Genomic DNA, 21622 nt, shown 5'->3' with positions numbered 1-21622 from the left:
ATGGTTGTATTTTGGATATGTTTTTTTAGATGCATGCAACATGATCTTGAGACAGATTGAATGTGGGGAACAAAGGACAGATCAGAGTCAAGGATGACACCTAGGCAGCGAGCTTAACATAGAAACACAGAATTTGATGGCAGATAAGAACCACTTGGCCCATCTAGTCTGCCCATTTTTTTATCCTTTAGGTAACCGCAACCCTTTTTGAACCATAATTCTTTGTACAAAAAGGGTTGCGAGTACCTAAAGGATAACAAAAATGGGCAGACTAGATGGGCCAAATGGTTCTTATCTGCAGTCAAATTCTATGCTTCTATGTTAAGCTCGCTGCCTAGGTGTCATCCTTGACTCTGATCTGTCCTTTGTTCCCCACATTCAATCTGTCTCAAGATCATGTTACATGCATCTAAAAAAAAAAACATATCCAAAATACAACCATACCTTACACAAGACACTGCTAAAACTTTAATCCATGCTCTCATTATCTCCCGCATTGATTATTGCAATAGTCTCCTAACTGGTCTTCCCAAAACGAGACTCTCACCTCTACAATCCATTCTGAATGCAGCGGCGAGGCTAAGTTTCCTCGCTAGACATTCATCGTCTGCAGATCCACTCTGTCAGTCCCTCCATTGGTTACCTGTATTCTACCGCATTCAATATAAAATACTTTTACTCACACACAAGGCCAAGGGGTAGGGTAGATTGTAGAGTTTTCAACAGTGATAGAGATATCAGGTTGGTACCTACTATTGACCGGTGGAAATATAATTAACTATGTCTTTGAAATATTAAGTTTGAGGTGGCGAGATGTCATCCAGGATGAAATGGCAGAAAGGCATCCAGTGACACGGTCCAGTACAGATAGGGACAAGTCAGGGGAGGATAGGTAGATTTGAGTATCATCTGCGTACAGATGATACTGAAATCCAAAAGAGCCGATTAGTTTACCAAGAGATGAGGTATAGATAGAGAAAAGCAGATGACCCAAGACTGAGCCTTGCGGTACTCCAACTGAAAGAGGTAGTGAAGAGGAGGTAGATTCAGAGAAGCGAACACTGAAGGAGCGATTAGATAGGTAGGATAGGAACCAAGAAAGGGCTGTGTCTTTAAGACCTAGGGATTGTAGTGTCTCTATGAGAAGAGAGTGGTCTAGTATCAAATGCATCAGATAGATCTAGAAGAATAAGTAGTGAGTAGTGGCCTTTAGACTTCGTAGTGACCAAATCATTAACCACTTTAGTCAGTGCTGTCTCTGTGGAGTGTTGGGAACGGAAGCCTGACTGAAGTGGGTCCAATAAAGTGTATGAGTTAAGAAAGTGTGTGTCAAGTGTAGGCAAGTCTCTCAAGTAGCTTAGAGAGACAAGGGAGCTGAGAGATGGGACGGTAGTTTGAGAGAGCATTAGGGTCAGAATTTAGTTTTTTTTTAAAATGGGAGTAATCACTGCATGTTTGAAGAGTGAAGGAAAAATACCAATAGAGAGATGTGAAACACAGCATCACTGGTTTAAAACCAACATCAACCAGGTAGAGCAAAGGTAATGTGTGTACAGGCAGGCATAGAAAAATAAAACGTCATCAGGGCAGCTTGACCTCCATGTCAGAGGGACATATTATTTCTATCACACTTTAACCGCTGTAAAGTTAGGTATTTCCTATATTTTCTGTGGTTACTTGGTAAACCCACTAGATTGGAGGACAAAGGTGAAGAATCTCACAGGATTTTGTAATAGCCTCTTTAGGTAGAACTCATGCAGAGATGCACAACGCAGGTCAACTCTTCCTAGTAAATGATCTGTCAATGGGGCTCTAATATTAATGTAAGGGATCAGACCACTACATATACACTAGGGTTCAGTATGGGACACCGGCATCTCGACTGTTTGAAATCCCGACAGTGGTACAGTAGGCAGCTAACCCTAACCCTCCCTCCCCACAGCCTGACCCTAACTTCCCTGGGACACTTACGTCGGCATTCTGACTGCCGGGATCCCAACTACATCCCATACACAGATGAATATGTTTTGGAGGCAGTGTTAAATGTAAACCAGCACTATTACTCAGTACAGTACAATGGAGCTTTATAGGGTAACTTGAAAAAGACAAAGAAGCATCTTTTCTGGATGCACTGGAACCACAATAATTGGTTAAAATTACTCTTTATTAGATATACATTAAAATATTCTCAAGGACTGGGGAAATATTAAAACATAGTGTGCTCTGAAAGTAAAGTGTGATATTAAAACTACAAATATCCAGTCTATGTTTCTCCGTGTGAATCTTATTATTTATAATAAAGCTATTCTACTTATGGACTCTGTGTGAATTTGTATTTATTTCTAAGTTGTCCTGCACATTTGTCCTCTTGGGTTAATTATACATATTTTTAGTATATTATTATTTTCGCCTCCTCACAGCACATGTGTAATGTAAATATCCTGGCCTTTTGTAACAGGGTATCTCCTTTGTTTGTTTTTAGTTTCTACAATGCGAAGTAAAATGTGCGTGTTTAATTCTGCGCTCTACTGCTTAAACATGTAATAAAGTGTGGTCCCTGTTACTTCTACTGGCTGGACACTCGTTTACCCTGCACTGTCACTTTGGAGAAAGCATCTACAGATTCCGGAGACTGTGGCTGCCAATCCTGCCCTATTCCATCAGTGGGACTCCGTGACATGTATGCAATGTTCCTGTGCCTAAAGGATTTCGTAAATGTGATTTTATACTTCTTGTTGTTGTAAGTGCTACTTGTATTAAATACCTTTCATTTATACAAAATACTGCACTATCATTCATTTTTTGTGTGCTGGTTCCTCCTATTATGTGTAATATCCCTGTGAGGGAAGCACTATTGTTTTTGTTTCAGACCACCTATCACAAAGGATGCTTCTAAACCTCCATATGCATTAAGGAGATATCCAGGGAAGAGTGTGGTCAATACATTTTTTTGAAAGTTCAGTACTTTTTTATTTATGGTGTTTTATATGTGGTTTTTTGTGTATATGTCCTTATGCATGATTGTTTGCCACTGTATATGCACTTTATTACATGTTTAAGCAGTATAGCGCAGAATTAAACACGCAAATTTTACTTAAAATTGGTCAGTTTATTTTGAGTGTTGGATGAACACTCTCTTTTGCGTGTTTTCTGCTGCAAAATTCTGTTTTTAACAGCGCACATTTGTAACTCCAAAACACCATTTTTATTTATTTTCTACAAGCCAGAGATACATGTTTCAACTATCTTCAATGTATCATAGTAGTATTCATGTATCCATGCTCTATGAACTGAAGCAGCATGAAGTATGAGAGGGATACACACAGTTATTCCTTTGTCATGTGTTCTTATAGTCTACGATTCATATATTCACTGCAATACTAGATGTCAGTGTGATTGTTGTATTATCTCTTGGGTACTTACAACATATGATACGACTGATATAATTCTCCTCTTTCTTATTATATCTCACTGAGCAGTTTAGGAGCCCGCTGCTCCATTGTTATTACCCACACTGCTGTCATATAGTGTGATTAAGATGTATATTGTGGGTATGGAACTCATGGTTGACAGCAATTAGGTCGACACCCATTGGTCAACAGTGGGTAGGTCGACACTGCCATTAGGTCGACATGCGTTTTTTAATGTTTTTTTGGTGTCGTTTTCAATGTCAAGTGACCGGGGACCCCAAATAGTGCACCGCGTCCCCTCGCAAGGCTCGCCATGCTGCGGGCAAGGTGCCTCGCTCCACTACCACTGCGCTCGGCACAGGTTACCATTCCCAATCGTAGTTCACGTGGATCATAAAGTATGAAAAAGTAAAAAAATAAAATAAAAACAGCTAAAAAATCATGCCGACCTACTGGCAGTGTCAACCTATTTCTAGTGTCGACCAATGGGTGTCAACCTAATTGGAGTAGACAGAGCCCGGATACCGTATATTGGGGGTAATTCTGAGTTGATCGCAGCAGCAAGTTTGTTAGCAGTTGGGCAAAACCATGTGCACTGCAGGGGGGGGCAGATATAACATGTGTAGAGAGTGTTAGATTTGGGTGGGTTTTTTTGTTTCTGTGCAGGGTACATACTGGCTGCTTTATTTTTACACTGCAATTTAGATTTCAGTTTGAACACACCACACCCAAATCTAACTCTCTCTGCACATGTTATATCTGCCCCCCTGCAGTGCACATGGTTTTGCCCAATTGCTAACAAACTTGCTGCTGCGATCAACTCAGAATTACCCCCATTGTACATTACTGCACTAGAAGAGCCTCTCCCCTCCTCTCCCTATGTGCTTGGTGTGCACACTGTTGCTTACAAACACACGCTGCCCACTCCAAGGACGCTTGGCGCGTGTCTGAGTGCTGTGACGCGGCTTCTCCCTTCTCTCCCCGTCTGGCGGCTTCAGCTCTGAAAGCCGCTCACGGCAGCGGAGATGTCAGTGGGATCACACCGCGCTATTGGAGGCTGTGGCTGACGGACAACACAACATTATTAAACATTTCACATTGGATTTTTTTTTAACATAGACTGGAAAACAGCCCACGGCCGTTCCACCAAAGGCTTCCTCACGGCTCTAACCAGAGCCTTAGTTTCCGTTTCCTTATATCCCCTAGGTTTCTTTCTGATTGGTTAGGAGACCTGTCAATCATCTGTCCCTTTCATTACATGGAATTCAGTTATGTTCTGCACTGTGTATCACATATTAATTAATCCATATTTTTTATTTCTTTCTGGTATGCCCCAGTTTTTTCACATACCAATCTATATTATTCATTATTTTTATTTATATGTTTGATCCTTACATCCCAATTATCTTAGGTCATCTTTATTATATCTAGGGAATTTATTATTTCTTTATTATTTCTCTTTTGTGCTCACCCCGCTGCTGGCATTCTGGCGGTCAGGATCCCGCCAGCCAATCATAGTACACCCATAAATAACTGTTAATAATAAAGTATTTGTATTTTACTGAAGTGTTTGTCAAACTTTCTGAAAATAAAATTGACAAAAAGGTTTATGAAACAGAACATTAGAGACAAGCCACGGACAATGATTTAGTTTGCCAAAGTGAAAGAGTCCCCCAATGTCTCTTAAGAAAACCCATACACTGCAATAGCTAAGTGGCATTCACATTTCTGGAGAAATTCCACAGCGTGGGATCATCATTAGTCACATTAACCAGCGTCCAAGTTAGTAAGTCTGGACTATCCTACCAGATTTACGGACATCACCACTATCACATGAGCACTCCGTAAGTGCAGTCAGAGCGCTCTCTGCTGGGGAGATTAGGTTACACATGCAGAGCATGAGTTACTGTATATAAGGGCAGTAAATATTTTTGTACATATTTCAGTTGCTTCATTCAGCTAGTAAGTAATAAACTAACACACTTTGGGCCTAATTCAGTAAGGATAGCAAATTCTTCTAATTAGCAGTATTTGCAATCCTTTTGCTAGCATGCTGGGGGTCGCCCATAGCAGGACAAGTCTGCCCAGGATGCTGTCCGCGCCTCCCCCCCCTTGATGAAGCAGAAAAGTGCGGGCACATGCACAGGACGGGTGATGCGCATGCACCCACAGGGCGATCGTAATAATTCTGGTTGGATCGCAATCTGTGATCCAACCTGAATTAGCCCCATAATTCAGTAAAAAATTGTGTTTTAACATCTCATGTTTGGGTGAGCATATAAAAATGTGAAAAACAGCCATTTCTATGATTTATACTTCTTAACAAAAGGAATTAGCATTATAGAGTTTTGCTCACCTAGGGATGGACAGCCCACAGGGTAAATCCCTGGCGGGGGCCCCCCCCCCCCCCCCCGTTAAGTTTCAGAATGGACACTCGCATTATACTGTACATTGCTACCTGGCAAAGCAGGAACATGGATGAACGCAGGTGCTTGGCTTGTTTCTATAGAAACTACACTGGGATTTGCCCATCTGCTAATCAAAAAATAAGATTTTACTCACCGGTAAATCTATTTCTCGTAGTCCGTAGTGGATGCTGGGACTCCGTAAGGACCATGGGGATTAGCGGCTCCGCAGGAGACTGGGCACAACTAAAGAAAGCTTTAGGACTGCCTGGTGTGCACTGGCTCCTCCCACTAAGACCCTCCTCCAGACCTCAGTTAGGATACTGTGCCTGGAAGAGCTGACACAATAAGGAAGGATTTTGAATCCCGGGTAAGACTCATACCAGCCACACCAATCACACCGTATAACTCGTGATACTATACCCAGTTAACAGTATGAAATATAACTGAGCCTCTCAACAGATGGCTCAACAATAACCCTTTAGTTAGGCAATAACTATATACAAGTATTGCAGACAATCCGCACTTGGGATGGGCGCCCAGCATCCACTACGGACTACGAGAAATAGATTTACCGGTGAGTAAAATCTTATTTTCTCTGACGTCCTAAGTGGATGCTGGGACTCCGTAAGGACCATGGGGATTATACCAAAGCTCCCAAACGGGCGGGAGAGTGCGGATGACTCTGCAGCACCGAATGAGCAACTCTAGGTCCTCCTCAGCCAGGGTATCAAACTTGTAGACTCTTACAAAAATGTTTTAACCCGACCAAGTAACAGCTCGGCAAAGTTGTAAAGCCGAGACCCCTCGGGCAGCCGCCCAAGAAGAGCCCACTTTCCTCGTGGAATGGGCTTTTACAGATTTAGGGAGCGGCAGTCCAGCCGCAGAATGTGCAAGCTGAATCGTACTACAGATCCAGCGAGCAATAGTCTGCTTAGAAGCAGGAGCACCCAGCTTGTTGGGTGCATACAGGATAAATAGCGAGTCAGTCTTCCTGACTCCAGCTGTCCTGGAAACATATACTTTTCAGGGCCCTGACTACGTCCAGTAACTTGGAATCCTCCAAGTCCCAAGTAGCCGCAGGCACCACAATAGGTTGGTTCACATGAAAAACTGATACCACCTTAGGAAGGAATTGGGAACGAGTCCTCAATTCCGCCTTATCCATATAAAATACAGATAAGGGCTTTTGTATGACAAAACCGCCAATTCTGATACACGCCTGGCCGACGCCAAGGCCCACAGAATGACCACTTCCACGTTAGGTATTATAGCTCCACGGATTTAAGTGGCTCAACCCAATGCGACTTCAGGAAATCCAACACCACGTTGAGATCCCACGGTGCCACTGGAGGCACAAACGGGGGCTGACTATGCAGCACTCCCTTAACAAAAGTCTGAACTTCAGGCAGTGAAGCCAGTTCCATTTTGGAAGAAAATCGATAGAGCCGAAATCTGGACCTTAATGGAACCCAATTTTAGGCCCATAGTCACCTCTGACTGTAGGAAGTGCAGAAATCGACCTAGCTGAAATTTCTCCTTTGGGGCCTTCCTGGCCTCACAGTACGCAACATATTTCCGCCATATGCGGTGATAATGGTTTGCGTTCACTTCTTTCCTAGCTTTAAATAGCGTAGGGATAACTTCCTCCGGAAATCCCTTTTCCTTCAGGACCTGGCGTTCAACCGCCATGCCGTCCAACGCAGCCGCGGTACGTCTTGGAACAGACAGGCCCCCTGCTGCAGCAGGTCCTGTCTGAGCGGCAGAGGCCATGGGTCCTCTGAGATCATTTCTTGGAGTTCTGGGTACCAAGCTCTTCTTGGCCAACCCGGAACAATGAGTATAGTTCTTACTCCTCCCCTTCTTATTATTCTCATTACCCTGGGTAAGAGAGGCAGAGAAGGGAACACATACACCGACTGGTACACCCACCAGAGCGTCCACAGCTATCGCCTGAGGGTCCTTGACCTGGCGCAATATCTTTGTAACTTTTAGTTGAGGCGGGACGCCATCATGTCCACCTGTGGCCTTTCCCAACGGTGTACAATCATTTGGAAGACTTCTGGATGAAGTCCCCACTCTCCCGGGTGGAGGTCGTGTCTTCCGAGAAAGTCTGCTTCTCAGTTGACCACTCCGGGAATGAACACTGCTGACAGTGCTAACACATGATTTTCCGCCCATCGGAGAATCCTTGTGGCTTCTGCCATCGCCATCCTGCTTCTTGTGCCGCCCTGTCGGTTTACATGAGCGACCGCCGTGATGTTGTCTGACTGGATCAGCACCGGCCCGTGTTGAAGTAGGGGTCTAGCCTGACTTAGGGCATTGTAAATGGCCCTTAGTTCCAGAATATTTATGTGTAGGGAAGTCTCCTGACTTTTCCATAGCCTTGGAAGTTTCTTCCCTGTGTGACTGCCCCCCAGCCTCGAAGGCTGGCATCCGTGGTCACCAGGACCCAGTCCTGTATGCCGAATCTGCGGCCCCCTAGAAGATGAGCACTCTGCAGCCACCACAACAGCGACACCCTGGCCCTTGGAGACAGGGTTATCCGCCGATGCATCTGGAGATGCGATCCGGACCACATGTCCAACAGATCCCACTGGAAAATCCTTGCATGGGACCTGGCGAATGGAATTTCTTCGTAAGAAGCTACCATCCTTCCCAGGGCTCACGTGCATTGATGCACAGATACCTGTATACGTATTAGGAGGTCTCTGTCTAGAGACAACAACTCCTTGGACTTCTCCTCCGGGAGAAACCCTTTTTATCCTGTTCTGTGTCCAGAACCATACCCAGGAACAGTAGACGCGTCGTAGGAACCAGCTGCGACTTTGGAATATTCAGAATCCAGCCGTGCTGTTGTAGCACTTCCCGAGATAGTGCTACTCCGCCGAACAACTGCTCCCTGGACCTCGCCTTTATAAGGAGATCGTCCAAGTACGGGATAATTATTTCGGCCATTACCTTGGTAAATACCTCGGTGCCGGGGACAGACCAACGGCAACGTCTGGAATTGGTAATGACACTCCTGTACCACAATTTTGAGGTACTCCTGGTGAAGAGGGTAAATAGGGACATGCAGGTAAGCATCCTTGATGTCCAGTGATACCATGAAATTCTCCAGGCTTGCAATAATCGCCCTGAGCGATTCCATTTTGAACTTGAACCTTCGTATATGTGTTCAAGGCTTTCAATTTTAGAATGGGTCTCACCGAACAGTCTGGTTTCGGTACCACAACATTTTGGAATAGTAACCCCGGCCTTGTTGAAGGAGGGGTACCTTGATTTCACCTGCTGGAAGTACAGCTTGTGAATTTCCGCCAGTACTACCTTTCTCCGAGGGCAGCAGGCAAGGCTGATGTGAGGTAACGGCGAGGGGGAGTCGCCTCGAACTCCAGCCTGTATCCCTGTGATACTATTTGCAGAACCTAGGAATCCACCTGTGGGCAAGCCCACTGGTCCCTGAAGTTCCCGAGACGCGCCCCTACCGCACCTGTCTCCACCTGTGGAGCCCCAGCGTCATGCGGTGGACTCAGAGGAAGCGGGGGAAGATTTTTGATCCTGGGAACTGGCTGCTGGTGCAGCTTTTTCCTTCTTCCCTTGTCTCTGTGCAGAAAGGAAGCGCCTTTGACCCGCTTGCTTTTCTGAAGCCGAAAGGACTGTACCTGAAATACGGTGCTTTCTTAGGCTGTGAGGAAACCTGAGGTACAAATTTTTTCTTCCCAGCTGTTGCTGTGGATACGAGGTCCCAGAGACCATCCCCAAACAATTCCTCACCCTTATAAGGCAGAATCTCCATGTGCCTTTTATAGGCAGCATCACCTGTCCACTGCCGGGTTTCTAATACCCTCCTGGCAGAATGGACATTGCATTAATTCTGGATGCCAGCCGGCAAATATCCCTCTGTGCATCCTTTATATATAAGACGACGTCTTTAATATGCTCTATGTTAGCAAACTATTATCCCTGTCTTAGAGTATTAATATTATCTGACAGGGTATCAGACCACGCTGCAGCAGCACTATTTATGCTGAGGCAATTGCAGGTCTCAGTATATAACCTGAGTGTGTATATACAGACTTCAGGATAGCCTCCTGCTTTTTATCAGCAGGCTCCTTCAAGGTGGCCGTATCCTAAGACTGCAGTGCCACCTTTTTTGGCAAACGTGTGAGCGCCTTATCCACCCTAAGGGATATCTCCCAACGTGACCTATCCTCTGGCGGGAAAGGGTACGCCATCAGTAACTTTTTAGAAATTACCAGTTTCTTATCGGGGGAACCCACGCTACTTTACACACTTCATTCATTCATCTGATGGGGGAACAAAACACTGGCTGCTTTTTCTCCCCAAAAATAAAACCCCTTTTATGTGGTACTTGGGTTCATGTCAGAAATGCGTAACACATTTTTCATTGCCGAGATCATGTAACGGATGTTCCTAGTGGATTGTGTATATGTCTCAACCTCGTCGACACTGGAGTCAGACTCCGTGTCGACATCTGTGTCTGCCATCTGAGGTAACGGGCGCTTTTTTGAGCCCCTGATGGCCTTTGAGACGCCTGGGCAGGCGCGGGCTGAGAAACCGGCTGTCCCACAGCTGTTTTACGTCATCCAGCCTTCTATGTAAGGAGTTGACATGGTCGGTTAATACCTTCCACCTATCCATCCACTCTGGTGTCGGCCCCACAGGGGGCGACATCCCATTTATCAGCCTCTGCTCCACCTCCACGTAACCTTCCTCATCCAACATGTCGACACAGCTGTACCGACACACCACACACACACAGGGAATGCTCTGACTGAGGACAGGACCCCACAAAGTCCTTTGGGGAGACAGAGAGAGAGTATGCCAGCACACACCAGAGCGCTATATAATGCAGGGATTAACACTATAACTGAGTGATTTTTCCCCCAATAGCTGCTTGTATACATATATTGCGCCTAAATTTAGTGCCCCCCCTCTCTTTTTAACCCTTTGAGCCTGAAAACTACAGGGGAGAGCCTGGGGAGCTGTCTTCCAGCTGCACTGTGAAGAAAAAATGGCGCCAGTGTGCTGAGGGAGAAGCCCCGCCCCTTTTTCGGCGGACTTTTCTCCCGCTTTTTTATGGATTCTGGCAGGGGTAATTTATCACATATATAGCCCTGGGACTATATATTGTGATGATTTGCCAGCCAAGGTGTCTTATATTGCCCTCAGGGCGCCCCCCCCAGCGCCCTGCACCCATCAGTGACCGGAGTGTGAGGTGTACATGAGGAGCAATGGCGCACAGCTGCAGTGCTGTGCGCTACCTTGGTGAAGACCGAAGTCTTCTGCCGCCGATTTTCCGGACTCTTCATGCTTCTGGCCCTGTAAGGGGGCCGGCGGCGCGGCTCCGGGACCGAACATCAAGGCCGGTTCCATGCGGTCGATCCCTCTGGAGCTAATGGTGTCCAGTAGCCTAAGAAGCCCAAGCTACCACCAGTTAGGTAGGTTCGCTTCTTCTCCCCTTAGTCCCTCGCTGCAGTGAGTCTGTTGCCAGCAGATCTCACTGTAAAATAAAAAACCTAAATATACTTTCTTTCTAGGAGCTCAGGAGAGCCCCTAGTGTGCATCCAGCTCAGCCGGGCACAAGAATCTAACTGAGGTCTGTAGGAGGGTCTTAGTGGGAGGAGCCAGTGCACACCAGGTAGTCCTAAAGCTTTCTTTAGTTGTGCCCAGTCTCCTGCGGAGCCGCTAATCCCCATGGTCCTTACGGAGTCCCAGCATCCACTTAGGACGTCAGAGAAATCTGGGCTACCAGATGTTTTCTTTTGTGAAAATACAAAGTTCTCAATCCAATTAGCTGCGATTTGCTATAATCTGCATTTGTGGGTCACAGGATTCACAGATTTTTATTTGCAGCCCCACATGGCTCTGTAAATAAATCTGCAAATATGGGGCAAGACAAAGCTGCAAGGGTGTAATTTCCAATGCCATTTCTGGCATTTACACACTGTTGCAATAGCAACATGCCCTCCTCACATGCAGGGGTGAGTCAATTGGTTTGACCCCTAAGAATGTAGTTGTAAAAAAAGAAACAACACTTGTAATTTCAGTGGTAATAGCATAGATAACTTTTTGTTTTACAATTGCATGTAATTGGCCTTTTCAGGACATAATGCAGTTCTCATTGAGAGTTACTGTAGGCACTGGCTGGTGAGTAAGGGCCCTCTGTCATATGTAAAATTCACTATTGAGGTTCTTAATCAACTGCTTTATTATACAGGTTACATTATACTGCACACCAGGGACTATTGGCATATTGGCTACAGTGTATAATCTGTTAGATTATACTTTATGAACTATCAGTTTTTACTATCTACTGTATATTTATAAAGGGGCCCAGCTCATACACTGTAGTACCCATGTTGTCTGCAGGCGATGTTCTCTCTAATGGTTGGACAAGTCTTGGTTGTGGGCTTGCCACACCACTTCCACTGCATTCCTCTAGTGGCCAAATGCCAGATGGCCATCCAATAGTGTTGGCGTTGCCATGTAGCCATCTAAAAAGTAACCATTTAATGGTTTAGCCCAGGCATGTCCAAACTGTGGCCCTCCAGCTGTTGTGAAACTACATATCCCAGCATTTCCTGACACAGCTTTAGCATTCTCTGACAGCAAAACTGTGTCAAGGCATGCTGGGATGTGTAGTTTCTCAACAGCTGGAGGGCCGCAGTTTGGACATGCCTGGTTTAGCCATTGCTGGTTAGTGTGCATACTCTGCTGCGGGCACTCCTTCCTGGTATCCAAAGTAGAATCACCATCAGCAATCGGAAAGAAGAATTCAATGGTGGAAACCATTGCAATCTTGGCATTGAATAGAAAATAAACACATTGCCATTGAATTTGGAACCTCGATGGTTATTGGTTTTCAAAGGCCATCCATAGTATAGATCGTGCTTCCACAAAACAATGTCCCTTCATTGCAAATGCTACAGTATCTTTCCACTTGGGCATGTTCTCCAGTATGGTACTCAGGCAATGACCAGCATATTAGGTCAGTAAAAATATAACATTTGCAGATTAGAAACATAACGTGCAGTTGTCTATATAGGACTGTAGTTTAAGATGAATGCTCCTCAGAATATCTCCCACATAATCATCTTCTCAGCAATATGGCGCCATCACACCACACACAGCATTATTTCAAAAGATCTATTGATATACAATCTCATTCAGCTCCATAAAGAAGTGACCTAGTGCCCAGGCTGGTGTGTTACCATTAAGGGCTGCACTGACAACAGTGGCCAAATTCCAGCCATAGAGTTACATAGTAGTCTGATGGTGTGACTCTCTGCATACCACAGTGCACCTTAGTAGACAGCCCAGCAGCTGCGGCATTGGCATAAGTTTGCAGTAGTTGCATATATACCCACCTCTGAATCAGGCAATATGACTCTAAATGACATATAGCAGCACTGGCTCATTACATAATTTTGAATAAACTATCTTCATAATGTGGAGATGTACTAAGCCTTGGAGAGTGATAAAGTGGAGAGATAAAGTACCAATCAGCTCCTATGTAACTGCCATTTTACAGGATGTGTTTGACAAATGACAGGCACTGATTGGTTGGTAGTTTCTCTCTCCACTTTATCACTCTCCAAGGCTTAGAACATAGGTTCTCAAACTCTGTCCTCAGGACCCCACACAGTGCATGTTTTGCAGGTCTCCTCATAGAATCGCAAGTTAAATAATTGACTCCACCTGTGGACCTTTTAAAATGTGTCTGAGAGTAATTAATACACCTGTGCAGCTGCTGTGTTACCTGCAAAACATGCACTGTGTGGGGTAATGAGGACCAAGTTTGAGAACCTGTGGCTTAGAACATCTGCCCCAGTGTGCTTGCCAGTGATAGGACTATTATATTGCAAAACTTAATGAGACAAGGACTGGTGCCCATAAATAAACATTCTCTGCATAGTGTTTTACAACATATTTGCACTATCTGACTCTATAGAACCTGTATCAGGGCATGTGGTTTTTTTTTTGCATTCATCAGAATTTCAATGGTTTATATTTATACACTTTTTATTGTGTTCTGTTGACCAACTGTTTCTGTATTGTGAGTATATAATGAGTGCAGTAAGTGAGACTCTGAAAAGCAACATGTTAACACTAGCTTTCGTAGAGCAGATGAACATAACATTATTAAATTATAAAAACTTTGCATCTTGTATCTGATATATACATTATCTGTGAATCTGTATTCTCTAAAATAACATTTCTTTTCTGCTTAGGACTTCAGTTTGAGCAGCCATAAAATAAAAACTCAGGAGAGACAATTAAGCACAACGTGCAGTTTTCTTAATGCTTAAGAAAAAGAAAAATAATACGAGCGATAGGAAAATAAAAAAAGTAAAAAAAATGTTTTCATTCATTCTATAAGAGGAACTCTTGGATGAAAACAAGACTCCAGCTACAAGCAATAACAAACAGATCTGTATGCCCAAACGTAAAAGAAAAAAAATAATCTTACATTGACACAAGACTGAAACATAATAGAGCCTGAAGACGGATGTAAACTTTTCTATATGTTCTCAACTACAATGCTTTACAATGGATTACATAGGACCACTTAGTAGTAAAGTGGGTTGAACTTGAAAATTAAAAAAAAACAATAATTTGGGTAACAACTTTACAAGCAGACTAAAATAAAATGACAACAGTCATTGCGTTTAATGTCAGTCATTGTAACATTGAATAATTTAGCAGTTTAGTTAGGATCCTGTATTTAAATTAAAGTATCTTGCCAAATAATTGTCCAATGTTTAGTACTCTTAAACCAACGTATTTCATATGTTGCAAACATCTCTTCAAAGTAATTATAACTAAACAGGCTTAGGTGACTCGCAGCTGTTAAACTACAACTCCCAGCATGTCCTACTTTGATAAAGCTTCAAATCTGATGTGTGATTGACAAAATAACTGAAAAATGTTTGTCTACACAATGGTAAACCAATGCTACAGGGTTATTAAAAAAAACAAAAAAAAAACAAAGTTCTTTAAAACTAAATGGGCCCATATTATAGTATAGTGAATAAGAAGTAATAGGTTCATTTGTTTTGTAGAGAGGAACTTGGTTCAGCTGCAGTTACAGTAATACAGCATCTGTGCTTCCTCTGGTGGTCAGGAAACAGGTTTAGTAGAAGCAAAATGCTAATATAACAGTCTAACCAATAGGAGAGGCAAAGCATTCCCAATAAGGTGCAGGTTGCTGAACAACACGAATACACAAATATACGATCATGAGAAATATTCAACACATTTCATATAGGGAACGTTCTAAACAAAACCAATGGCTCTCACATTCATCTAAAATAAAAGTAGGGGCTACCTGAATATCCCTACAATGTAACAACAGATTACTTTTTATATCAATTCATCTGGTCTTTTAATTTTACTTTCTATTATAAAATGTCTTTACAGTGTACAGAGTTTATTACAATTGCTCGATTGTTGGACTGATGATCAACGTGGTTAGTCAGTTTGTCAGGATAAAATGAGAAGATTGCTTATTCCAGAAACCAGCCACTGTCATTGTGTTTAATTGGTTTATAACTTCTAGAAGAATTATGTTCTTTAAATAAAAATGGCAGCTGATATCCATGCCAGCACCACTACAAGTCCACAAGTAAATCAGGCATTGTTCATAACAGTGGGATCAATTGACCTCCGAGATAGACTGTGTTTCAGCGGGTCGAGGAGTGGACAGGAGAGGAACAGGGGAGGTAGCCTCTATTAAAGCAGGATTGAGGATGATTGGCAGCGACATTGGTGGAACTCCAACTTGTAAAGGGGACGTTAGGGGGTGTAGGATGAGAGGAGACTGTGTTTTAGGAGGAGGTATCTCTGTGACCGGGCTTATCCTTATTGGAGTACAGGAAGGGCTGGACCCATGAACTGGAACTGTAGATAGGCCTGGATTTGTAAGGTCTGCATCTGTATGATACATAAACAGGAACAGTTGGTGCCAAGAGATTACCACTATGTAGTAGTTAAATAAGTATACAGCCTATACAGAGCAACATTTATATTTATGTTCTTATTCATCTAAAAATTGGTTTAAAAAGAAATAATTCTATCCCAATTATATACCGATTCGTACACATATAATTTACAGATGTGTCTTCATACACTGTAGCCTCAATCGCACCAAACATCCCTGCTCGGCGTACCAGGTCCTGTGCGACACAGCTCACACCGACTGTGTGATTGTGTGCATCATGAGACTGCAATGATTAATATGTGACACTTGTATATCTGCATGCAACACAGATATACAAGGTCAACAGTCAGATGATAGTGTCAACAGTCATTAGGTCAGCAGGGTCAAATGGACGACACAAGTATTTTATTATTCCACTTTATTTTTAACTCCGTCATCATTTACCATCCCTGTATTAGAATTGGAAATAACCTGAAGAGTGGTGAGCAAGAGAGTTAAATGAAACAAACCAAAAAAATCTACATACATATATAGATTTTTTTTGTTGGCACACACAAGGTTAACACACACATATATATATATATATATATATATATATATATATATATGTATATATATATATATATGTATATATATATATATATATATGTATATATATATATATATATGTATATATATATATATATATATGTATATATATGTATATATATATATATATATATATATATATATATATATATATATATATATAGTGTTGACCTTGGTTGTGTTGACCCATGTTAATCCTTTGCCTGTATCAACAATTTGTGGTGCCTGCCTTTTTAATGTCGACCTACTGCATATCAACCGTATGGGCTGGGGTGTATCTACCCATTGGCCAGGATGGCACTCGCAAGGAGGGGGCGCCGCCTGGCAGTGCCACCCGTGGCCAAAGGGTAGAAAAGTAGTACTGTCAGACTATCTGGTCAGAGTCTGTTACTGCCACCGTGGCCCAGTGTCGTCAGCAGCGCACTGCACTAGTGATCAGACTAGTGTCCGGCAGCACCGCACTTTGTAATCAGACTCAAAATAAACTACAGCTCCCAGCAAGGGCTGCTGGGTACTGTAGTTTATTGTGAGTCTGATTACAAGTGCGGTGCTGCCGGATACTAGTTTTATCACTAGTGCAGTGCGGTATGCAGTGCTGACGGACACCGGGGCCACGGCGGCAGTAACAGACTGCCACTAGGTACACAGCAATTGTTATATAGCACAGTACTATAGATCTATTTGTTGTTGAAGATGATAAAATAGTGGCAGTGTTTGGGAGAAGAGACTGTATTACCTGGAAAACTACACGATTTTCATGCATGTTAGAAGCAATTAAGTGTAATAAAGAAAATACATATCTTACCCATTTCAAGGCCAGTTTCAAGGAAATGTATATCAGTTAATTGTATAATTGATCATTTTATCCCCTTAATTTGCCAGGGGTGCTCGGACCCCTAGATACACCCCTGCCTATGGGGTCAACCTATTTCTGGTCAGAACAATGATACACCCCCCCGCTTAATATTCAGATTTAAACTCAGTCGCACACAGAAACGTGTCCTAATACATCTTGCTTCATTGCTCCTCGTAGTGGGAGATGCCTGGCATTAATCAGCTAGCAGTTCCCGTGCAACTTTGTTAGCATCGGGTGTCTTTATTGGCACTGTACCTTGCCCCAAGGTTATTTCTCCTGGGTCGGCCCCATTTACACTGAACCCGTGTCTGCCCTGCATGTCACTTACAGACACTCCCTTGAGGCGGACATTTGCATACACAGCCAGTCAGCAGCTTTTAAGCAGAACCTGGGTCGCGCTGTTTACACAGCACACTTACCAGGGTTGGATTCCTGGGTCATTTGGCCCAGGTTATTTTTCAAGGACCCTTTTACAATGAACAACGACCCAGCTATAACTCGAGTTATTGCGGCAATGGAAAATAAGAATTTACTTACCGATAATTCTATTTCTCGTAGTCCGTAGTGGATGCTGGGGACTCCGTAAGGACCATGGGGAATAGCGGCTCCGCAGGAGACTGGGCACATCTAAAGAAAGCTTTAGGACTATCTGGTGTGCACTGGCTCCTCCCCCTATGACCCTCCTCCAAGCCTCAGTTAGGATACTGTGCCCGGACGAGCGTACACAATAAGGAAGGATTTTGAATCCCGGGTAAGACTCATACCAGCCACACCAATCACACCGTACAACTTGTGATCTGAACCCAGTTAACAGTATGATAACAGAGGAGCCTCTAGAAAAGATGGCTCACTACAGCAATAACCCGATTTTTTGGTAACAATAACTATGTACCAGTATTGCAGACAATCCGCACTTGGGATGGGCGCCCAGCATCCACTACGGACTACGAGAAATAGAATTATCGGTAAGTAAATTCTTATTTTCTCTAACGTCCTAAGTGGATGCTGGGGACTCCGTAAGGACCATGGGGATTATACCAAAGCTCCCAAACGGGCTGGAGAGTGCGGATGACTCTGCAGCACCAATTGAGAGAACTCCAGGTCCTCCTCAGCCAGGGTATCAATTTTGTAGAATTTTACAAACGTATTTGCTCCTGACCAAGTAGCTGCTCGGCAAAGTTGTAAAGCCGAGACCCCTCGGGCAGCCGCCCAAGATGAGCCCACTTTCCTTGTGGAACGGGCTTTTACAGATTTTTGGCTGTGGCAGGCCTGCCACAGAATGTGCAAGCTGAAATGTACTACAAATCCAACGAGCAATAGTCTGCTTAGAAGCAGGAGCACCCAGCTTGTTGGGTGCATACAGGATAAACAGCGAGTCAGATTTTCTGACTCCAGCCGTCCTGGAAACATATTTTCAGGGCCCTGACAACGTCTAGCAACTTGGAGTCCTCCAAGTCCCTAGTAGCCGCAGGCACCACAATAGGTTGGTTCAGGTGAAACGCTGAAACCACCTTAGGGAGAAACTGAGGACGAGTCCTCAATTCCGCCCTGTCCGAATGGAAAATCAGATAAGGGCTTTTACAGGATAAAGCCACCAATTCTGACACGCGCCTGGCCCAGGCCAGGGCCAACAGCATGACCACTTTCCATGTGAGATATTTTAACTCCACAGATTTAAGTGGTTCAAACCAATGTGACTTTTGGAACCCAAAAAACTACATTGAGATCCCAAAGTGCCACTGGAGGCACAAAAGGAGGCTGTATATGCAGTACCCCTTTTACAAACGTCTGAACTTCAGGGACTGAAGCTAGTTCTTTTTGGAAGAAAATTGACAGGGCCGAAATTTGAACCTTAATGGACCCCAATTTCAGGCCCATAGACACTCCTGTTTGCAGGAAATGTAGGAATCGACCCAGTTGAATTTCCTCCGTCGGGCCTTACTGGCCTCGCACCACGCAACATATTTTCGCCAAATGCGGTGATAATGTTTTGCGGTTACATTCTTCCTGGCTTTGATCAGGATAGGGATGACTTCATCCGGAATGCCTTTTTTCCTTCAGGATCCGGCGTTCAACCGCCATGCCGTCAAACGCAGCCGCGGTAAGTCTTGGAACAGACAGGGTCCTTGTTGGAGCAGGTCCCTTCTTAGAGGTAGAGGCCACGGATCCTCCGTGAGCATCTCTTGAAGTTCCGGTTACCAAGTCCTTCTTGGCCAATCCGGAGCCACGAATATAGTGCTTACTCCTCTCCATCTTATCAATCTCAGTACCTTGGGTATGAGAGGCAGAGGAGGGAACACATACACTGACTGGTACACCCACGGTGTTACCAGAGCGTCTACAGCTATTGCCCGAGGGTCCCTTGACCTGGCGCAATACCTGTCGAGTTTTTCCCAATGGTTTATAATCATGTGGAAGACTTCTGGGTGAAGTCCCCACTCTCCCGGGTGGAGGTCGTGCTGAGAAAGTCTGCTTCCCAGTTGTCCACTCCCGGAATGAATACTGCTGACAGTGCTATCACATGATTTTCCGCCCAGCGAAGAATCCTTGCAGCTTCTGCCATTGCCCTCCTGCTTCTTGTGCCACCCTGTCTGTTTACGTGGGTGACTGCCGTGATGTTGTCCGACTGGATCAACACCGGCTGACCTTGAAGCAGAGGTCTTGCTAAGCTTAGAGCATTGTAAATGGCCCTTAGCTTCAGGATATTTATGTGAAGTGATGTCTCCAGGCTTGACCATAAGCCCTGGATATCCCTTCCCTGTGTGACTGCTCCCCAGCCTCGCAGGCTGGCATCCGTGGTCACCAGGACCAAGTCCTGAATGCCGAATCTGCGGCCCTCTAGAAGATGAGCACTCTGCAACCACCACAGGAGGGACACCCTTGTCCTTGGTGACAGGGTTATCCGCTGATGCATCTGAAGATGCGACCCGGACCATTTGTCCAGCAGGTCCCACTGGAAAGTTCTTGCGTGGAATCTGCCGAATGGGATTGCTTCGTAGGAAGCCACCATTTTACCCAGAACCCTTGTGCATTGATGCACTGAGACTTGGCTCGGTTTTAGGAGGTTCCTGACTAGCTCGGATAACTCCCTGGCTTTCCCCTCCGGGAGAAACACCTTTTTCTGGACTGTGTCCAGGATCATCCCTAGGAACAGAAGACAAGTCGTCGGAACCAGCTGCGATTTTGGAATATTGAGAATCCAATCGTGCTGCCGCAACACTACCTGAGATAGTGCTACACCGACCTCCAACTGTTCCCTGGATCTTACCCTTATCAGGGAATCGTCCAAGTAAGGGATAACTAAAATTCCCTTCCTTCGAAGGAATATCATCATTTCGGCCATTACCTTGGTAAAGACCCGGGGTGCCGTGGACCATCCATACGGCAGCGTCTGAACTGATAGTGACAGTTCTGTACCATAAACCTGAGGTACCCTTGGTGAGAAGGGTAAATTTTGACATGAAGGTAAGCATCCTTGATGTCCCGAGACATCATGTAGTCCCCTTCTTCCAGGTTCGCAATCACTGCTCTGAGTGACTCAATCTTGAATTTGAACCTCTGTATGTAAGTGTTCAAAGATTTTAGATTTAGAATCGGTCTCACCGAGCCGTCCGGCTTCGGTACCACAACAGTGTGGAATAATACCCCGTTCCCTGTTGCAGGAGGGGTACCTTGATTATCACCTGCTGGGAATACAGCTTGTGAATGGCTTCCAAAACTATCTCCCTGTCAGAAGGAGACATCGGTAAAGCCGACTTTAGGAAAACGGCGAGAGGGAGACGTCTCGAATTCTAATTTGTACCCCTGAGATATCACCTGAAGGATCCAGGGGTCTACTTGCGAGTGAGCCCACTGCGCGCTGAAATTCATTGAGACGGGCCCCCCACCGTGCCTGATTCTGCTTGTAAAGCCCCAGCGTCATACTGAGGGCTTGGCAGAGGCGGGAGAGGGTTTCTGTTCCTGGGAACTGGCTGATTTCTGCAGCCTTTTTCCTCTCCCTCTGTCACGGGGCAGAAATGAGGAACATTTTGCCCGCTTGTCCACGAAAAGACTGCGCCTGATAATACGGTGTCTTCTCATGTTGAGAGGCGACCTGGGGTACAAACGTGGATTTCCCAGCTGTTGCCGTGGCCACCAGGTCTGAAAGACCGACCCCAAATAACTCCTCCCCTTATTAAGGCAATACTTCCAAATGCCGTTTGGAATACGCATCACCTGACCACTGACGTGTCCATAACCCTCTACTGGTAGAAATGGACAACGCACTTAGACTTGATGCCAGTCGGCAAATATTCCGCTGTGCATCACGCATATATAGAAATGCATCTTTTAAATGCTCTATAGGCAAAAATATACTGTCCCTATCTAGGGTATCAATATTTTCAGTCAGGGAATCCGA

The 21622-nt window shown here is 44.5% G+C and overlaps 1 protein-coding gene and 1 long non-coding RNA gene across 9 annotated transcripts in view; one reads left to right on the top strand and one right to left on the bottom strand.

The window, feature by feature from the left end:
• The window catches only part of LOC135056349 (uncharacterized), a 65714-nt gene extending 62970 nt beyond the window's left edge, over positions 1–2744 (top strand). Inside the window, exon 6 of the long non-coding RNA XR_010243958.1 lies at positions 2483–2744. This is a non-coding gene — a long non-coding RNA (uncharacterized LOC135056349). The remainder of the gene's footprint in view (positions 1–2482) is intronic.
• Positions 2745–14480: 11736 nt separating this feature from the next.
• The window catches only part of GBF1 (golgi brefeldin A resistant guanine nucleotide exchange factor 1), a 530929-nt gene continuing 523787 nt past the window's right edge, over positions 14481–21622 (bottom strand). For all 8 annotated transcript variants that reach the window (XM_063961386.1, XM_063961388.1, XM_063961387.1 and 5 more), the window contains one exon: positions 14481–15772. In XM_063961386.1, coding sequence (XP_063817456.1) covers positions 15495–15772 — 278 coding nt within the window. In that variant the 3' untranslated portion in view covers positions 14481–15494. The remainder of the gene's footprint in view (positions 15773–21622) is intronic.

Source organism: Pseudophryne corroboree, chromosome 3 (assembly GCF_028390025.1).
Source record: "Pseudophryne corroboree isolate aPseCor3 chromosome 3, aPseCor3.hap2, whole genome shotgun sequence".
NCBI classification, from domain to species: domain Eukaryota; kingdom Metazoa; phylum Chordata; class Amphibia; order Anura; family Myobatrachidae; genus Pseudophryne; species Pseudophryne corroboree.
This window is presented reverse-complemented; position numbering and strand designations above follow the sequence as displayed.